The 20189-nt window shown below is 39.8% G+C and overlaps 1 protein-coding gene across 6 annotated transcripts in view; it reads right to left on the reverse strand.

The window, feature by feature from the left end:
* The window catches only part of NSD1 (nuclear receptor binding SET domain protein 1), a 156728-nt gene that overhangs the window by 86665 nt on the left and 49874 nt on the right, over positions 1-20189 (reverse strand). For all 6 annotated transcript variants that reach the window (XM_055430175.2, XM_055430179.2, XM_055430174.2 and 3 more), the window contains one exon: positions 6933-7068. In XM_055430175.2, coding sequence (XP_055286150.2) covers positions 6933-7068 — 136 coding nt within the window. The remainder of the gene's footprint in view (positions 1-6932; positions 7069-20189) is intronic.

A 20189-nucleotide genomic window follows, 5' to 3' on the forward strand; every position in this document is an offset into this window, starting at 1 on the left:
ACAAGTTCTGTTAAAAAAAAACAAAAAAACAACACACTGAACTCCTTAGTCTCTACCTAGTAAACACTTCAATAGAAACCACCTATAAAGGAAGATTAAATGTACACATACACACACACACAGATTCTTAAAGTCAATTTGAAAAGTAAGTCATTCGCCCAAAAACAAGTAAATTCAATTACTTCAAACTGAACATTTATGATGTGCCAGCATAGAGAGAACTGAAAGCACTCACTACACAAAGAACAATATACAGAGAACACCATACAGAGGTGAAAACACTCACTATTACAGACAATGGAAAGAATTCACTGCCTGACAGGTATGAGACATACAGTAGAAAGAGATTATGGTAAAGCAGCATGCGAATTGATGCAACATGAACATTGTTTTTTTTTTTTTAATCTTTGAGGGCATTGCATACACTCAAATTTATCATTTGATGGCATGTATTGGCAATGGAATTTTTTAACACTAAGGTGTAATTAGTTTCAAGTATACAACATAATGATTTGACATTTATATCAATCCATCACCATACATACTTACAAAGATTTTTTTTCTTGTAATAAGAAATTTTAAGATCTACTCTCTTAGCAAATTTCAAATATACAATGCAGTATCAACGACAGCTGCCATGCTGTCTATTGCATCCACGTGACTTACTTCTTCTGTAACTATTACTGTGACCCCCTTTCCACCCATTTTGCCATTCCTGACCCACCCACCTCCAGCCTCTGGCAGCAAGCAGTCTATTCTCAGGATCTATGAACTTGGTTTCGTTTTCTAGATTTTGGGTTTTTTAGATTCCAGATATAAGGGCCTTCATACGGTATTTGTATTTATCTGACGTACTTCATTTAATATAATGCCTGCCAGGTACTTTCATGCTGTCACAAATGGAAAGGGTGCTTTCTTTGGAATGGTTGAATAATACTCAATTGTGTACACACACCACATTTTCTTTATCTGTTCATATACTGATGGACACTTAGGTTGTTAATATTCTATTTTTTTAATGAAAATCATTAATTGGAGGACAAATGGGACACCTAAGTAGAAAATTTTAAAGGGAGAGAATTGAGGGAAGAATTCCTATAAGAGGGCCCAGAACCCTCAAAGACAAAAATGAACAGAACAAATGAAACAAAACAACAACAAAAAAAAAAACAAATGAAACAGCTAGGAACAATTAGTAGTTCAGAACACTAAATCATAAAGTTGAAGGAAAGGGAAACTACCTGAAGAGCTTGGATGCCATGTTAAGAGTCTGACCACTATCCTATTAGCACTGAACTGCATTTAAACTGTGGAACTACAGGTTCAGTTCTATACCTCAGAAAGAGAAATCACCTTGACCAACGAATATTACATTTAAGAGGAAACAAAAAGGAGACACAGGAGGCCAGAAATTACCACTAGTGTATACTCAAGATGACTAGAACATAAACTAAGGTGGTTACAGTGGGGGAAAACAAAATTCGGAAGATTTGCTTAAGAAAACAAATGAAAAGGACTAGACATTAATAAAAAGTCAGATAGGGAAGATAGCTGAACACCAATGTTCACAGAAGCATTATTCACAATAACCAAAATGAGAAAACATCCCTCATATCCACTGAAGGATATAAAGATGAACAAAATGAGGTGTGTGTGTGTGTACATATATATATATAAATGAAAATCACTGAGCCTTATAAATGAATAACACAATAACAACATGGATAAACCTTAAAGACATGTTACATAAAATAAGCCAGACACAAATGGACAAACACTGCATGATTCCACTTATATGAAGTACCTAGAATAGTCAAATTCATAAGAAAAAGTAGAATAGTACTTACCAGGGGCTGAAAGTTTTGTTAAATTAATACAGAGTTTTAGTAGAGGAATATGAAAAAGTGCTAGAGATGGACAGTGCAAATAATTTCACAAAAATGCGAACGTACTTAATGCCACTAAACTATAAACTTAAAAATGGATGAAATGATAAAATTCTGTTATATATGTACGTTGTTTTACTTAAAAAAACAAAACAAAACAACACTCAGGTAACAATTGGTGGTAAGAATGCAGAGAGATCAGAATTAAAGAATTGCTGCTTTCAAACTGTGGTACCGGAAAAGACTCTTGAGAGTCCCTTGAGCTGCAGGGAGAACAAACAAGTCAATCCTAAAGGAAACCAACACTGAATACTCACTGAAAGGACTAATGCTCAAGCTCTAATACTTGATGCCACCTGATACAAAGAGCTGACTCACTAGAAAAGACCCTGATGCTGGGAAAGATTGAAGGCAGGAGGAGAAGAGGGGACAGAGGATGAGAAGACTGGATGGCATCACAGACTCAACAGACATGAGTTTAAGCAAACTCCGGGAGACAGTAAAGGACAGGGAAGCCTGGCATGCTGCTGTTCATGGGGTCAGAAAGAGTCAGACATGACTTAGCAACTGAACGACAAAGAGAAATTTTCATAAAAGCAAACGGGGGTAGTGGTGGTGGGAGGCTCAAGAGGCAGGGGATGTATGTGTAGTTATAGTTGATTCACATTACTGTAAAGCAGGAACCAACACGATATTGCAAAGCAATTATCCTCCAAATAAAATTTTTTAAAAGATACAAAAAATAAAATACAGGAAAAGAAACAACAATAAAAATTTGGGAAAGCTGAAAGTCAGATGGTGACAAGAGTTAAACCAAATGAACGAGAGGCCAGCCTTGAGAAAAGCTAAGAAGCAATCTGATTTACCCCTAGATTGCTTTGCAACGGAAACTTCAGAAGTGGAAGCACAGAAAAGCATAAAATATAGAAAAACATAAAAACAAGACTGGCTGAAAGTGTGTTCAAGATGAAGTCAGAGTATTTCCAGGTCAAGATGAAGAAATGAGTAAGCACTCCTAAATTCACTCCATCTGCTGATCTCCACTAATACTACAATAAAGAGATGTTCAAAATAGGCTCATTAAGGACAGGAGAATAAGAGGGGACAGGTGAATAAATTATTAGCGTGCAGGTATGTGACACAGTTTCGGAAGCTGGGAAACACCTGGATAAGGATTATGCTAACTTATGTAATAGATACTAAAATTTATCAATCAACAGTGAGCATGACTTCCCTGGTAGTCCAATGGTCAAGAATCTGCCTGCCAATGAAGGGGACACAGGTTCAATCTCTGGTCTGGGAAAAATCCACATGCCACGGAGCAACTAAACCTGTCTCTAAAGCCAGTGTGCCCTAGAAGCCATGCTCTGCAGCAAGAGAAGCCAGAGAAATGAGAAGCACCCACTCAAAACTAAAGAAAGCCCATGCACAGCAACAAAGACGCAGCACATCAAACAACAAAAATTCAACCAAAAAAAAAACAAAAACTCATTCAATGCAGAAAAGTCAACATGTGAATAAGACTTACCAGAAAATAGAAGGGAGAAAACAATCAATGAAAAGTCAAGAAAATGTTCCAGAACTAAAGAAAACTAACCTTGGAGATCAAAAGGGGCCTACTAAGTCCTATTCCAAAGAATGAAAACAGACTCACAGCAAGGTGTAGTCTATGAACTATTGGAACAGAAGAGACTACAAGCTTTCAGAGTAAAAGGACAAAAATCACACACAAAAGATCATAAATCAAAACAATCTCAGATTTAATAGAAAACTCTGGAAGCTAAAAGACAATGGAGCAATGCCTTCAAAGAATTGTGAGCAAAAATTATTTCCAACCTAGTATTTTATACAGCTTAACTACCAAACAAGTACAGGAAAAGAATAGAAATATATGTCCAGATCTCAAAGGTCTCAAAAAATTTTAACCTCCGTGCTTCCTTTACAGGAAGTTACTTAAGGGCTTACTATGTATTTTATATAATAGTAAGCAAATCAAAAACAAGGAAGAGATGAAATTTGACACAAGAGTGTTGAAGGCAATCTCCAAGATGATTGCTCTTCACCAGGCACAGAAGGTAACTCATGTCGACTGAAGGAACAGAAAAAGTTCCAGGTGGTATTTCCTCAAGATGACGAAAAATAACAAATTACTGATGCAGCAGTTCATATGGAGAGAGAACAGAAACTAGAAGAGACTGACTACCAATAATAAATACATAGAATACTAAGAATCCAACACACATACACACACACACTTCAGCCACAATTGTACCATCAAAAAAGATTACCAGTGATCTCCTTATACCTAATGGACTTTTTATCTGATCTCCAGGCACCGTTCAACCAAACTGACCACACTTGCTTTATAAAACAAATCTAGTCACCAATACCATATGCTCCTGGTGTTTCCCTTTCATCTTTTTTTTCCCGTCTCTTATGCACACTCAGTCTCCTCCACACAGAACTCAAATGTTGGCTTCCTCAGAGCCACCTTTTTTTCTCACCATATTATCTTCTCCCAAGGCCAACTCATCCATGCTTTCCTCATGGCTTCAAATAATATCAGCAAGATGTCACCTCCAAGTTATAGATGTTCCAGTGCTCTCAGTAAATGGCAAATAGCTAAAAACTTGGGAACCATCCTGAGATACAGAAACCTTAGTCTCCCTCACTTCCCATTATCCATCCATTAACAAATCATACACATTTTACTTTCTAAGTAGTCTTCATTTCCTCTTTACCACTGTAATCGTGACATAATCACTGTAAAAACCCATTTAGTCATCTCCTCCAATTTATCTGTGCCCCCTCGAAATCATTTTCCACATTGCATTCAGTGAACTTGAAAATATATAGATCAGATCACATCTCCCTCTGCTCACAGCATGTTAATGGCACTGTTCTTAGGAAAAAATACAAAATTTTAATGAAGTCTACAAAATGCTACATGATCTGAATCACATATACTTCTCCAGCCTCATACTGTACCACGTTCCATAACTGTATGGGCTGCAGCCCTCACAGGAGCAGAACATACACTACTTTCTGTGCTTGGAACCTTCTTTTCCTAGTTAATTTCTACTTGCCCTATCACATCTCAGATCAAACATAACTTTACAACAACACTGGCCCCGACGACCCCACACCACTGGCCCTGAATACCCCTGCTCCAAAAGCTCAGGTTAGGTACCTTCACATCATCACCAACATCAACTTCACATCATCAGTATTTTTCCTTGAACACACCTCTCTGTTAAGTAATTAGTTATTTCGTCTATTTGCTAGTGCCTTCTCTTTTTAACTGGACTCTAATTATATATAAGGGCAAGCAAAATGTGTTGCCAATGACTAGATCCCAGTACCTAGCACAGTACTTCTAGAACATACTGATTACTTGTTGAACCAATGGCATCGACCCAACTAGTGCACATAAGGGACACCACGATGAGTGAGAAACCAGCGATGTCACAGGTGTAGGAAGGGCAGAGGTACTGAAAGAATTTCCTACAGAAGAACGTAAATGTCCAAGCAGGTCACAAAGTCAGGTATCATTTTCTTTAAACAGTGAGCTATAAAGGTCTTTGGGTACTTCAATACTAGTACTCAAAATATAAAATAAAATCCAGCATACCACTTGTGGTAAATCATCCTACAGATCAATAGACATTAAATACAGTCATCGATTATAACACTGTTTTGTATGCACACAAACACATGTGTATGTATATGTATAATATTTTCAACCCAAGATTAGAAACAACCTAAACATCCATCAATAGAGGAATGGTTATAACCTCCAAGAAGTCTAACAGGTGAAAAAACTGTACCTACCATATGCTACGTTTATGTTAAATAAAAGGAAGGTAGGGAGATGAGAATATATAGTTGCATTTACATAAAGCAAGTTTAGAAAGAAACATTAGTAACAATTGGCTGCTGCTGCTGCTGCTAAGTCACTTCAGTCATGTCCGACTCTGTGTGACCCCACAGACGGCAGCCCACCAGGCTCCCCCGTCCCTGGGATTCTCCAGGCAACAACACTGGAGTGGGTTGCCATTTCCCTCTCCAATGTGTGAAAGTGAAAAGTGGAGTCGCTCAGTCGTGTCTGACCCTTAGCGACCCCATGGACTGCAGCCTACCAGGCTCCTCCATCCATGGGATTTTCTAGGCAAGAGTACTGGAGTGGCTTGCCATTGCCTTCTCCGAACAATTGGCTACTCTCTGAAAAGAGGTAAAGAATGGGACAGATCGGAGATTTTTTTTTAAACCTTGTGCATATGTTAGTGAAAAAAGTGCAAGTGAAAGTCTCTCAGTCATGTCTGACTCTTTGCGACCCCATGGACTATACAGTCCATGGAATTCTCCAGCCAGAATACTGGAGTGGGTAGCCGTTCCCTTCTCCAAGGACTCTTCCCAGCCCAGGGATCAAATCCAAGTCTCCCCCATTGCAGGCTGATTCTTTACCAGCTGAGCAACCAGGGAAGCCCCATGTGTGTCAGCAACTTAGTCAAAAACTAAAATACATATAGTAAAACTACAATAAAATCACAGAATATCTTAATAGGAAACAGGGAGCTCAAAATAAAGATTCACCCTTATGCTATACCATTTTAAAGTTAAGACATTAAGATTCAAACAGAATAATCAAGTAACAATAGTAACTGAAGAAAATATTTTAAATCAAGATTTTAAAATTCAAGATAATTTATAAGCATTCTTTGTAATTATTTCAGCTTTAAAACTAACAAATGACACAAATCTGAAGACTGAAGTAGAAAAAACATACTGAAAAATGATCCTGAATAATATAAACTTTACACAATAAGCCTAACATTTTTCTGGCATCTACAGACAGACTAATGAGAATTTTAAAAATCATAGAGTAAAATAAAACAAACCTTTTTAAAAGAAATCCAAAAGAAGTTAAAATACATAACAATGCACTAATGAAATGATCAAAAGTAAATATGAATTATTCCTAAAGGCAACTGCAAGTTTATAATTCCACACTATATTTTATTATATATAATCAGCCTCAAGTTTTACCTTTCATTTTTGAGTGTGTATTAATCAACGGATCAGAACAAATCCTGCAGGGCCACCATGGGCGCCTCTTGAATTTTGCCCAGATGAGATCTCCAACTTCATACTTCAGTGGCGTAGCCTTTTTCTTGGGTTGACACTTTAGACAGACAAAACATGGAGCATCAATAAAAATCAACACTTTTTAAAACAAAACATCACCTTCCCACATGCCTTCTGAGACATGACCTAATGAATACTAGATGAAAACACTCCATCTTAACAACAATTACAAAATAAGTAGAACTAAATTATTTTGTCTTAACTGTTTATAACATATTCCAGTTGGTAGTAGCTCTCAATTTGTATCTACTTGACATAAGCAATCTACCTACATTCTAAGAAAATAAGTATTTAAAGTTCTAAAAAACTAAAAACTGAGTAACAGAGAAACAGAATCATCCCAAGATATCTTTACCTTAGTCCTTGGATCACAATACAACATAGGGTGGAAGCAGGGAGCCCAAGAAAAATTTTAACAATATCAAGAGACTCTGATCCCATTACAATGTTACATGCCAACTACATCTCAATAAAACTGGAGGGTGGGGAGGATACTGTGGTCCCTTGGGCAGGTGATACTCTCCATTCTTCTCATAGACATTTCTATTAATTAATTAACAATAAAGGACCAGTGGTTAAGAATTCTCCAGTCAATGCAGGGCATATGGGTTCAATCCCCAGTCCAGGAAAATCCCACAAGCCAAGGAGCAACTAAGCCCATGTAACAGAACTACTGAACCCGAGTACCACAGCTACTGAAACTCACATGCCTACAGCCTCTGCTCCGAAGCAAGAGATGCCACTGCAATGAGAAGCCTATGCAAAGCGAAGGAAGAGTTGCTCCTGCTCACTGCAATTACAGAAAGCCCAAACTGTGGAAAATTCTTAAAGAGATGGGAATACCAGACCACCTAACCTGCCTCCTGCGATATATGTATGCAGGTCAAGAAACAATAGTTAGAACTGGACGTGGAACAACAGAAGTATGTCCAGACTGTATAATGTCACCCTGCTTATTTAACTTACATGCAGAGTACACCATGTAAAATGCTGGGCTGGATGAAGCTCAAGTTGGAATCAAGATTGCCAGGAAAAATATCAACATCAGATATGCAGATGACATTATTTTAATGGTAGAAAGCAAAGAGGAACTTAAAAAGCTCTTGATGAAGGAGAAAGAATGAAAAAGTTGGCTTAAAACTCAACATTCAAAGATCATGGTATCAGGTCCCATCACTTCATGGTAAATAAATGGAAAAAAATAATGGAAACGGTGACAGACTTTAGTTCCTAGGGCTCCAAAATCGCTGTGGATGGTGACTGCAGCCATGAAATTAAAAGATGCTTGTGGTTTGGAAGAATTGATGCTTTTGAACTGTGGTGCTGGAGAAGACTCTTGAGAGTCCCTTGGACTGCAAGGAGATCCAACCAGTCCATTCTAAAGGAGATCAATCCTGGGTGTTCATTGGAAGGACTGATGCTAAAGCTGAAACTGCAATACTTTGGCCACCTCATGCGACGAGTTGACTCACTGGAAAAGACTCTGATGCTGGGAAGGATTGGGGGCGGGAGGAGAAGGGGACGACAGAGAATGAGATGGCTGGATTGCATCACCAACTCGATGGACATGAGTTTGAGTGAACTCTGGGAGTTGATGATAGACAGGGAGGCCTGGCGTGCTGTGATTCATGGGGTCGCAGAGTCGGACACGACTAAGCGACTGAACTGAACTGTGGCTTGGAAGAAAAGCTATGATAAACCTAGACAACGCACAAAAAGCAGAGACATCACTTTGCCAACAAAGGTCTGTATAGTCAAAGCTATGGTAGTAGTCTTGTATAGATATGTGAGTTGGACCATAAAGAAGGCTGAGTACCAAAAAAAAAATCAACGCTTTCAAACTGTGGTGCTTGAGAAGACTCTTGCTGGACTGCACGGAGATCAAACCAATCAACTCTAAAGGAAACCAACCTTGAATATTCACTGGAAGGACTGATGTTCAGCATCCAATACTTCGGCCACTTGATGCAAAGAGCCGACTCACTGGAAAAGCCCTTAATCTTTCCCAGCATTAAGGTCTTTTCCAATGAGTCAGGAGGAGAAGGGAGAGAAAAAGGATAAGATGGTTGGATGGCATCACTGACTCAATGCACATGAATTTGAGCAAACTCCGGGAGATAGTGAAAGACAGGGATGCCTGGAGTGCTACAGTTCACGGGGTCACAAAGAAATCAGACATGACTTAGTGAATGAACAACAACGTCTTTAACACCCCATCAACAGTACAGGTCTCCTGCCCTGAGAGAAAGATGGCTTTGTGTTTACTAGGACTGAGCTTCCCACCTGATAAACCACACAAAGGAGTGTCACATATGCCAAAGTGTTTCTAGGTAGCTAAAAATAGCACCTAAGGTACTTGGACAAAGGATTTGTACATTTACTCCAAGGAGGCATACAGACACTATGACTTTCCATAAATTCCAAGTCTCAAAAGAGGCTTGATGAGTTCCTGTTTCAGACCTGATTGTCCCTGCTTACTGCCTACTGAAGTACCTACCTGGAACATATTAAGTGTTCAATAAAGAATATGCTGAATAGGGACTTCCCTGGTGGTCTCACTCTCAATGCAAGGGGCCTGAGTCTGACCTCTGGTCAGGGAACTAGATCTCACATGCCTACGACTAAGAGTTCATGTTGCAACTAAGACTCAGCACAACCAAATAAATAAATAGGAATTTTTTTTAATGAAATATTTGTGAATGAAATGAGTGAAATCATTCAAATAAAATAATGATCAATAATATCTGGGGCTCAAGGATACAAAAGTACTGGGCTCAATTCCATGATTTGTAAGTTACCATTCAACTTTAAGACTGCATTCAGAGCGAGGTAATTCTCACAAAATACTCTTACTAAAAATAGTCTCAGGCATCCCTGGTGGCTCAGGGGCAAAGAATCCATCTGCCAAGGCAGGAGACATGCATTCAACGCTTGGTCCAAGAAGATCCCACATGAGAAGGAACAACTGAAGCCTCTGCCCCACAACTACTGAGCCCGTGCTACAGAGCTCAGGAGCCGTGACTACTGAGCCCACGTGTCACGACTGCTGAAGCCCACTCGTCAAGCCTGTGTTTTGCAACAAGAGAAGACACCACAATGAGAAGCCCACACACTTTAACGACAGAGTAGCTCCTGCTCACCACAACTAGAGAAAAGCCTGCACAGCAATCAAAACCCAGCACAGCCAAAAGTAAAATAGTTAAAAATAACACTAATGCCTAGTGTGTCTGGCAGATAGTAGGTGCTTAATAAATTTTTTAAGAAGTGTCATTAGTTCTTCATGTATATACAGTTACTAGGAACAGAGACAGAAGCTACAATGCTTTTTTAAAAAACTTTGAAAAGCATGATGCAAAGACGCCATTTTTGCCTATTATCATTCTGTAAGTTATCAGGGAAAAAAAATTACTTCAAAGCTAGTAATAAATTCAAAACTTTAAAACCATGATACCAAGATGGGACAGAAAAACAAATCTGGTCTTTCTTGCTGGTACCATGGTTAAGAACCCACCTGTGAATGCAGGGGACATAGATTCGATTTCTCTAGGCCAGGAAGATTCCACATGCCATGAAGCAACTAAGCCTGTGAGCCCCAACTACTGAGCCAGAGTTCAGAGTACCACAACTCATAAAGCCCACATGCCATAACTACTGAAGCTTGTACGCCAAGAGCCTGTGCTCCACAACAAGAGAAGCCACCACAAGAAACCCATGCATCATAATGAAGAGCAGCCCCTTCTCACAAATCCCACAGGCGGCAACTAAAGATCCCACATACTGCGAGTAAGATCCCACACAGCCAAAGTAATGTTTAAAAGGAAGACAAAAGATCTAAACAGATATTTCTCTAAAGAAGATACACAGAAGGCCAACCGGCACACGAAAAAATGCTCAACACTGCTAATTATTAGAGGAATGCAAATCAAAGCTATAACAAGGTACCATTGATCAGAATGGCCATCACTGAAAAAAAAAAATCTACAAATAATAAATGCTGGAGAGGTGTGGAGAAAAGCAAAAACTGGAAAAACACTACGGAGGTTTCTCAAAAACTAAAAGTAGAGCTGCCATATGAACCAACAATCCACCTCCTGGGCACTATTTACAATACCCAAGACATGAAAGCAACCTAAATGTCCATCAACAGATGAATGGATAAAGATGCAGTATTCATATACAATGGAATTCTGAAAGTGAAAGTGTTAGTCACTCAGCTGTGTTTGACTCCTTGTGACCCCTTGGACAGTAGCTTGTCAGGCTCCTCTGTCCATGGGATTTCCCAGGCAAGAATACTTGAGTGGGTAGCTAGTCCCTTCTCCAAGGGATCTTCCCAACGCAGGGACTGAAGCCAAGTCTCCTAAATTGCAGGCAGATCGGCAGATTCTTTACCATCTGAGAGATCACGGAAGCACAACAGAATTTCTACTCAGCCATAAAAAGGATAAAGAAATGCTCTTTGTTGCAACACGGAAGAACTAGAGATTATAACACTAAGTGAAGTAAACTGGACCAAGAAAGATGAACAACATATGATATCACTTATATGTGGAATCTAAAATGTTACAAATGAACTTATTTACAAAACAGAATCAGACTTAAGAGTATGATTACTAAAGATTAAGAGTATGGTTACTAAAAGGGAAAGGTGGGGTTGATAAATTAGGGAGTTTGGGATTAGCAAATATAAACTACTATATGTAAACTACTATATATAACGTAAATAAACAAGGTCCCAGTGTAAAGCAAAGAGAACTATATCCAATACACTGTAACAAATTAAAATGGAAAAGAATCTGAAAGCAGAATGTGTATAACTGAATCACTTTGCTTTACACCAGAAACTAATGCAATATTGTAAATCAAATGTACTTCAATTTTTTAAAAAAGTTAACAACCAACAAGAGGCCTGTTAAACTAATTATGCAGAAAACAATGAAATCTGCAAAGTGCAGAGGAAGTTAAGGGATACTGAAAGTGTAATACACAGCCTTACATAAGTTATACCTACTATTTAGAAACTATGCCTGATTAACTACAGTGATGAAAAAGTCACCCAGAAACACAAAAAATAGTTTCATTAAACTAAAGGTATCATGGGTGAAGATTTTCATAAACTTGAAACATTAATTTTCTCCTTACTATTTAATTCATTTACCAGGACAACCAAGAGGAAAAAAAAACAATATGAAAACCTACTGGGAAAAAATGCCTATACAAATACATATTAATAACAAACAACAATATCCAAATACTAGTGATCTTTTTTAAAAAAAAAATTGTTTTTGGTCATTTTGGGTTCGCTGCAATATCTACATCACAGCACATGATCTTAGCTCCCCCCAAGAAATATGGGATCTTAATTCCCAGACTGGGATGGAACATGATTCCCCTGAATTGGAAGGCAGATTCTTAACCACTGGACTGCCAGGGAAGTCCCTAAAAGTGACCTCAATATATAAAAAATTAGAAACGGGCAAGAATTTCAGGTCAAAACAAGCTTCCAAGCATGAAAATAGAGAAAATAAGGACAAAGGAAATTAAAGGAGGGGGGAGGAATATGACTCCTCAGAAGAGCTTAAAAATACCACCTCAGATAGAAAGAACAACTCCTTGCAAAAGCCCATAATTCAACTAAAAACATACATACAAAGCAAAACAAGAAACACAAACATAAATTCCTGACTCCAAAATTCCTGGAGACTAACAGTAAAGACTAGAGTGAAGAAGTGTCATCTAAGCTTAGACTGGAGGATAGGCATATTTCAGAACAGCGATGTCCAATCAGAAGAAATATACTGTGCTTTCCCAAGTGGCTCAACGATAAAGAATTCGTCTACTGAGCAGCCATCATGGGTTTGATCCCTGGGTCGGGAAGATCTCCTGGAGAAGGGAATGGCAACCCACTCCAGTATTCTTCCCTGGGAAATCCCATGGACAAGGAGCCTAGCAGGCCACAGTCCATGGATTCTCAAAGAGTTGGACACAATTTTAGTGACTAAACAACAACCTAAAATACAACCATATCCTTATATAAAAGGAAAATTTGGACACAGAGACAGACACATATAAAGAAGTAATGTGAACGCACAGGGAGAATGCTTTCTACAAACCAAGGTTCGACAGAGGCCACCAGACATTGAGAAAGGCATGGGACAGAGTCTCACGGCCCTCAGAAGGAACCACCCCTTACCAACAACTACTGGACTTCTAAACTCCAAAACTTTCACTTTCCCTTGAATTTCCATCAAGAGATCCAAACCAGACCTATAATGGTTTTCTAAGATGAAAACAGCTCAGGTGGTACAGGCAAAGTTGTGTTTTACCTGAATGCTACCACAGAGTGGATGACCCTTAGATACCAGATTCTTCCCAGGCATACTGAGGTAAACTACACATCAACCAAATCATACTATAACGGTATCCTTCTTCCCTTTAATTTAAATAATTTTTGTGGTAAGGATAACTGGGCTTCTCTGGTGACTCAGTGGTAAAGAATCCACCTGCCAATGCAGGGGACAAGGATTTGATCCCTGATCCAGGAAGATCCCACATGGTGAGGAGAAACTAAGCCTGTTCACCACAACTATCGAGCCTGTGCTCTAGAGCCAGGAGCCACAACTACGGAAGCCCTCGGGCTGCAACTACAGAAGCCTGTTTTCCCTAGAGCCTGTGCTCCGCAGCGTGAGGGGTACTACAGTGAGAAGCCAGCCAAGCTACAACTAGAAAGTAGCCCCCACTTGCCACAACTAGAGAAAAGTCCACACAGCACAGCCAAAAGCAAATTAATTTTTTAAAAAAAGAAAAACTTAACTGAGATTCTCCTCTTAACAAATTTAAAATATAAAACCCATTAGTATTGTATACTGGTGTATCAAACAATATCTTCTAAAATAACTTTTTAAGAATGTACAGTGAGGACTTCCTTGCTGGTCCACTGTGCTTAAGTGTCTACCTGCCAAAATAAAGGACACCGGTTTGAACCCTGGTCCAGGAACTAAGACTGCACCTGCCTCAGGGCAACCAAGCCTGTGCACCACAACTACTGAGCCTGCGCACTCTAGAGCCCGAGCTCTGCAACACGAGAAGCCACTGCGGTGAGAAGTCCATGCACTGCAAACTAGAGAATAGCCCCCAAGAAATAAACAAGAATGTACAGGGATATAGGTCTTAATGTGGGGGAAACTAATACTGTCATGACAATTATCAGAGGCCTTATTGTAACTCTAGGACTCAGCTGTCATTTTAGGCAACAGAAACTGCATAAAATTAAAATCACATAAGAAGACAATAGCAATGTATAAGACAAAATGCATCTCTTTAGATGCTTGATTATTTGGTATCTAAAAACTGATTTCCATAGTTCAAACCATCCATTTTGAGAACTTCAACTCAGAGTATAAATACATAATCCTCTGGTTTATAAACAAGTAGAAATCATATTCCAAAGATCTGTTAACAGTCTGCTACTGCCTCCATCAGGTTTCCCTGGTGCTTAAGTGGTAATGAATCCACCTGCCAATGCAGGAGACATGGGTTCAATCCCTGTCAGGAAGATCCCCTAGAGAAAGAAACGGAAATACACTCCAGTGTTCTTGACTGGGAAATCCCATGGACAGACGAGCCTGATGGGCTAGAGTCCAAGGGGTTGCAAAAAGTCGGACAAGGTTTAGCAACTAAACAACAACAACAACTGCTTTTATCAAGTCCAAAAGGAGAAAAAATATGTTTAGTAACTTATTTAAAATACCAAGTTTTGGGACTTCCCTGGAGGTCCAGTGTTTAAAATTCTGTGTTCCTACTGCAAGGGGCAAGGGTTCAATCCCTGAAAACTAAAATCCTGCATGACTCACAGCACAATTCAAAAAATGCTAAAAAAAAATTTACAAAATACCAAATTTTAAGCATTATTCTAAATAATTACATTATACAGGGCTATCTGAATTTTCTTTTGGAATTTCAACTTTGTCCTACCTATTCCTTTATCCTTATGCTAAAAGTAGGTAGTTTCAGTATTTTACAAATAGGATACCTAAGGTGACAGATTACATAAAACTCACAGTTGTTCCTTTAACATACAAATTTTTTGAGTAAATAAAATATTTTTATTTTTAATCTTACATTTCTATAAGTTGGGTGGTTTATAAAGCACTTTCCAATATGATCTCATTATAACATGATAATAGCAAAGCTTACCTTCAAGTCTAAGGTAGCTGACCTCAGAGACTATAGACACCTTAACAAAAAGGAGGCTTCTCACACTATCTGTGTCCAACACTTAGCCCGAGCAGTACTTGGCAAACAGTGGGTGTTCAATAGTTACTGTCCAGCTAATTCCCCAAAATAACTAACATGATATTCTTTATTATTGAAGGAACACTTAAGCATATTGTAAATATTGTTGTTGTTCAGTCACTCAGTCAAGACCCCACGAACTGTAGCCCAAGAGGCTCCTCAGTCTACTGAATTTTCCAGCAAGAATACCAGAATGAGTTGCCACTTTCTCCTCCAAGGGATCTTCCCAACCCAGAGATAGAACCCCTGTCACCTGACTCTCCTGCATTGCAGGCAGATTCTTTAAGATTGAGCCACTTGGAGGAGCCCCAAATTTCAAAGGACTTCCCTAGCAAATCTGCCCTATAAGAAATACCACTGGGGGACTTCGCTGTGGTTCAGTGGTTAAGAATCCACCTGCTCATTTAAAGGACACAGCCTGGGAAGATTCCACACGCCAAGTGGCAAGTAAGCCCATGCACAACTACTGAGCCAGCTCTCTCTAGAGCCCATGCTCCACAAGAGACGTTGTTAACAGAGCAGTATGAGCACAGCCCTGATCAGGCAGCCAGTGCTGTGCCTTATTACTCTACACCCTATTAATAGGCAACAGGTCTTGCTCAGCCACTGGTCGGTGCCTCAGTGGGCCCTGCCCACAAGCAACCATCAACAAGGGACTCTGAGCAGTTGTCCTGCTCAGCTATTGGTCAGCAGGGCCCTGCCCACAAGTAACTATCAATGAGGAACAATCAGGGAAGTGATTCAGCCAAGGGTCAGTGGTGTGGTGGTCATCAGGTGGAGTGTGAGGTAAGAGGCAGATTCAGGCCTTGTCCTAAACGGCCTCCAGCTCACTTAGCCTTTTGGCCAGCAGGTGAGCTGAAGGGCCCAGGGAAAAGACTGGGGACTATGTCCTGCAGGGCTTCAGAGTCATCACTTGGCCCAGGCTTTGAGGAAGCGGTGAACCTCTCCCCCATCCCTGTCTCTGCGACCTAGTAGCAGTGGTAATTTTGTCTGAGCTGCAGTCAGTGAGACCTGGTCTCCCCGATTTGGGTGGCCTGAGGATACTGAGGGCCATTTGGGTTGGGAGCCTGGCTCCCTCAGTGATGACACCTGGGCAAGATGTGGGAACCTGGCCCTGAAGGAGCTGCCAACTGAGTTCTGCCTCCTCTTAGTCAGGACTGGAAATAGTCCTGAACATTCATTGGAAGGACTGACATCGAACCTGAAACTCCAATACTCTGGCCACCTGATGCGAAAAACTGACTCATTGGAAAAGACCCTGATGCTGGGAAAGATTGAAGGCAGGAGAAGGGGACGACAGAGGATGATGAGATGGTTGGATGGCATCACCAACTCAATGCACATGAGTCTGAGTAGGCTCTGGGAGCTGGTGATGGACAGGGAGGCCTGGTATGCTGCAGTCCATGGGGTCGCAAAGAGTCAGACACGATTGAGCAACTGAACTGAACTGAGACCTTGGAGAGTAAAAGCAGTGCCTTGGCACTTCTCTTTCTTGTAAAGATAGAGAATAACATTCATCTGGTAGAGATTTATACAAACATTGTTACCTGACCATCACCTGACCTCAAGAACAAAAGATCTAGCACCAAGAAGTTTGCAACAACTAATCACACCCCTCCCCCCATCTTTTGCTTTTAAAGGGGCTTGTGATTACAGTTATGTGAACCTAGCTGGGATGGCAGGGGGCTTGCTGATAGACTGGAATGTGTATGCTAAAACAGAGAATCAAGGATCACTCCTTTATGCCTTAAATACTGCAAAGATGGAGTTCCCATTTATTAAAATGGAGAAGACTACAGGAAAAGCAGGTTTGGGGAAATAAAATCTGGAATTTGGTCTTGAACAAGTATAAAACTCCATGGGACTCCCCTGGAGGTCCAGTGGTTAAGACTCCCCACTTCCCACTTCCACTGCAGAGGGCAAAGATTTGATCCCTGGTTGGAGAACTAAAGTCCCACATGCCTTGGGACAACTGAACATGAGTGCCACAACTCAAGTCTGCAAGCTCCAGAGTCCATGCTCCCCAACAAGAGAAGCCTGCACACTGTAACTAAAGATGTACTTTAAGAGGGTTAAAGTGCATCCCAACCACATCACACATCAAGTAACTGCTAAGGAAAATAACTGGACTAAGTATAACGACCTAGCCAGGTATATTTAGGCACAATAAAAAAATCAGGCACTTTGCTGAACACTTATTTCTGATGTCACAGCAGCTTCCAAGAACAGGGTAGCAGGGTGTCTTTCTCCATACCATGCATGCAAAGACTGAGGAAGAAATTAATTCATTCACCCAGGTTCACAAAACTATAACTAAAATATCAGTGCAGGGATTCAAATCTGACTCCAATAAAAATGCTTTTAACACTGCACCAATCTGTTCACTGAAGATAAACCAAAATTTTCTTTACAGAAGATTTTACACTTTACAAATAAATTTTCCATACAATTTAAATATATATTGTATCCCCCTAACCATTTTAGAAATCCAAATATTCCCCCATCAAGAACAGCTATTGGGTTGGCCAAAAGATTCATTCGGTTTTTCCCATAAAATGGCTCTAGTAGTGCTTGGTTGTCTTTAACTTCATTCAAAACAATTCTATTACACTGCATTGTGATAGCTGTCATATCACCATGAATTAAAAAATAAACTTATCAAGACTGGTGAATTTTTCTGTAGCCATTTTAATATTCAGTATGGAAAGAAAAAAGAAACACCTTTGGCATATTATGTTTTATTATTTAAAGAAAGGTAAAAATGCAACTGAGATGCAAACAAAGATTTGTGCAGTATGTGGAGAAGGTGATGTGACTGATCAAATGTGTAAAAAATGGTTTTTGAAGTTTTGCACTGGAGTTTTCTCACTGGGCAATGCTCCACAGTCGAGCAGGCCAGTTGAAGGGGATAGCAATCAAATCGAGATATAGAGAACAGTCAACATCAGATCACGCAGGAGACAGCTGACATGATGAAAAGTGGATACTATATAATACTATGGAACAGAAAAGATCATAGAACAAGCGAAATGAACCCCCACCAACCACAACAAAGACCAGTCTTCATCCAAAGAAGGTGATGTTGTGTGTACAGTGCTATTGGAAGGGGATCCTCTATTATGAGCCACTTCTGGAAAACCAAACAATTAATTCCAACAGGTACTACTCCCAGGTGGACCAACTGAAAGCAGCGCTCGACAAAAAATGACCACAACTACTCAACAGAAACCACGTTATCTTCCATCAGACCACACTGCATGTTTCTTTGATAACCACACAAAAACTGTTACAGCTTAGCTGGGAAGTTCTGATTCATCCACAGTATTCACCCGACAAGGCACCTTTGGATTTCCATTTATTTCAGTCTTTACAAAATTCTCCTAATGGAAAAAATTTCAATTCTCTGGAAGACTGTAAAAGGTACCTGGTACAGTTCTTTGCTCAAAAAGATAAAAAGTTTGGGAAGGTGGAATTATAAAGTTGCCTGAAAAATGTCAGAACAAAGTGGAACAAAATGGTAAATGTGTTGTTCAATAATTCTTGGTGAAAATGTGTCTTTTATTTTTACTTTAAAACCATAGGAACTCTTTGGCCAACTCAATAACTTTAGGGAATTCCTTGGAGATACAGTGGTTAGGACTCGGAGCTGTCACTGCCAGGGTCCAGGTTCAATCATTTGCTGGGGAACTTGTAAGATCCCACTAGCTGCACAGCATAGCCCCCTCAAAAAAAAATCAACTAACTTTCAAAAGTTTATTCATGCAAGCAAAGCCACTGAAGCTGTTACTTAGCTGTCAACACATTTTCTGATTTTCAAAGAGCATTTTCTTCTGCCACAAAGGGCAGTGGCTAAAATCTCAGAAATGGCAAACACACTTCAGTTTATAAAAAAACACTCAGAGAACGTGGCATAGTTTAGAAAAGCGGTATTTTAAATGTAAGTTAGTCGCATCACTTTTTAAATGATGGAAGAAAAGGAAATAATACAGATAGATGTTGGACAGGTACCTGGCTAATTACACAGTATCTGTATGTTTGACCCTAAAGGAAATCAACCCTGAATATTCACTGGAAGGACTGATGCTGAACAGCTCTAATACTTCCACGTGTTGCAAAGAGCCAACTCACTGGAAAAGACCCTGATGCTGTGAAAGACGGAGGGCAAGAGGAGAAAGGGACGACACAGGATGAAATGGCTAGATGGCATCACTGACTCAATGGACATGAGTTTGAGCAAACTCCGGGAGATGGTAAAGGACAAGGAAGCCTGGCATGCCGCAGTTCATGGGGTTGCAAAGAGTCGGGGCATGAATGAGTGACTGAAGAACAAATACATTTGAATGCTATTCAGAAATTTTCTGGGGCTTCCCTGGTGGCTCAGTGGTAAAGAATACTTCTGCCAATGCAGGAGATGGGTTTGATCCCTGATGTGACAAGATTCCACATGCCATGGGGCAACTAAGCCCATGTACCACAACTACTGAGCCTGTGCTCTAGACCCCACATGCTGCAACTACGGAAGCCCGTGCACCCTAGGGCCTGTGTTTCACAGGAAGAGAAGTCATCACAATGAGGAGCCCGTGTAGCACAACTAAAGAGTAACCCCAACTCTCCTTATCTAGAGAAAAGCCTAGGTAGCAAGGAAGACCCAGAACAGCCAAAATTAATTAATAAATTTAAAAAACACTGACTCTCTGAAGTCAAACTTACAAAGTTATAAAGGGCCTAACAAATAATTACAACTCAATAGCAGCTGCTATATTATTATTCACTGTGTTTCTTTGCAAAGGTATTACTTCAATTACTTTAAGAATTAATATGGAAGTACAGGCACTTAACCTCCACGTAACACTATGTTTAGAGAAA

The sequence above is a fragment of the Moschus berezovskii genome, chromosome 8 (assembly GCF_049115385.1).
Source record: "Moschus berezovskii isolate FMDL1 chromosome 8, NW_MosBer_1.0, whole genome shotgun sequence".
Lineage (NCBI taxonomy): Eukaryota > Metazoa > Chordata > Mammalia > Artiodactyla > Moschidae > Moschus > Moschus berezovskii.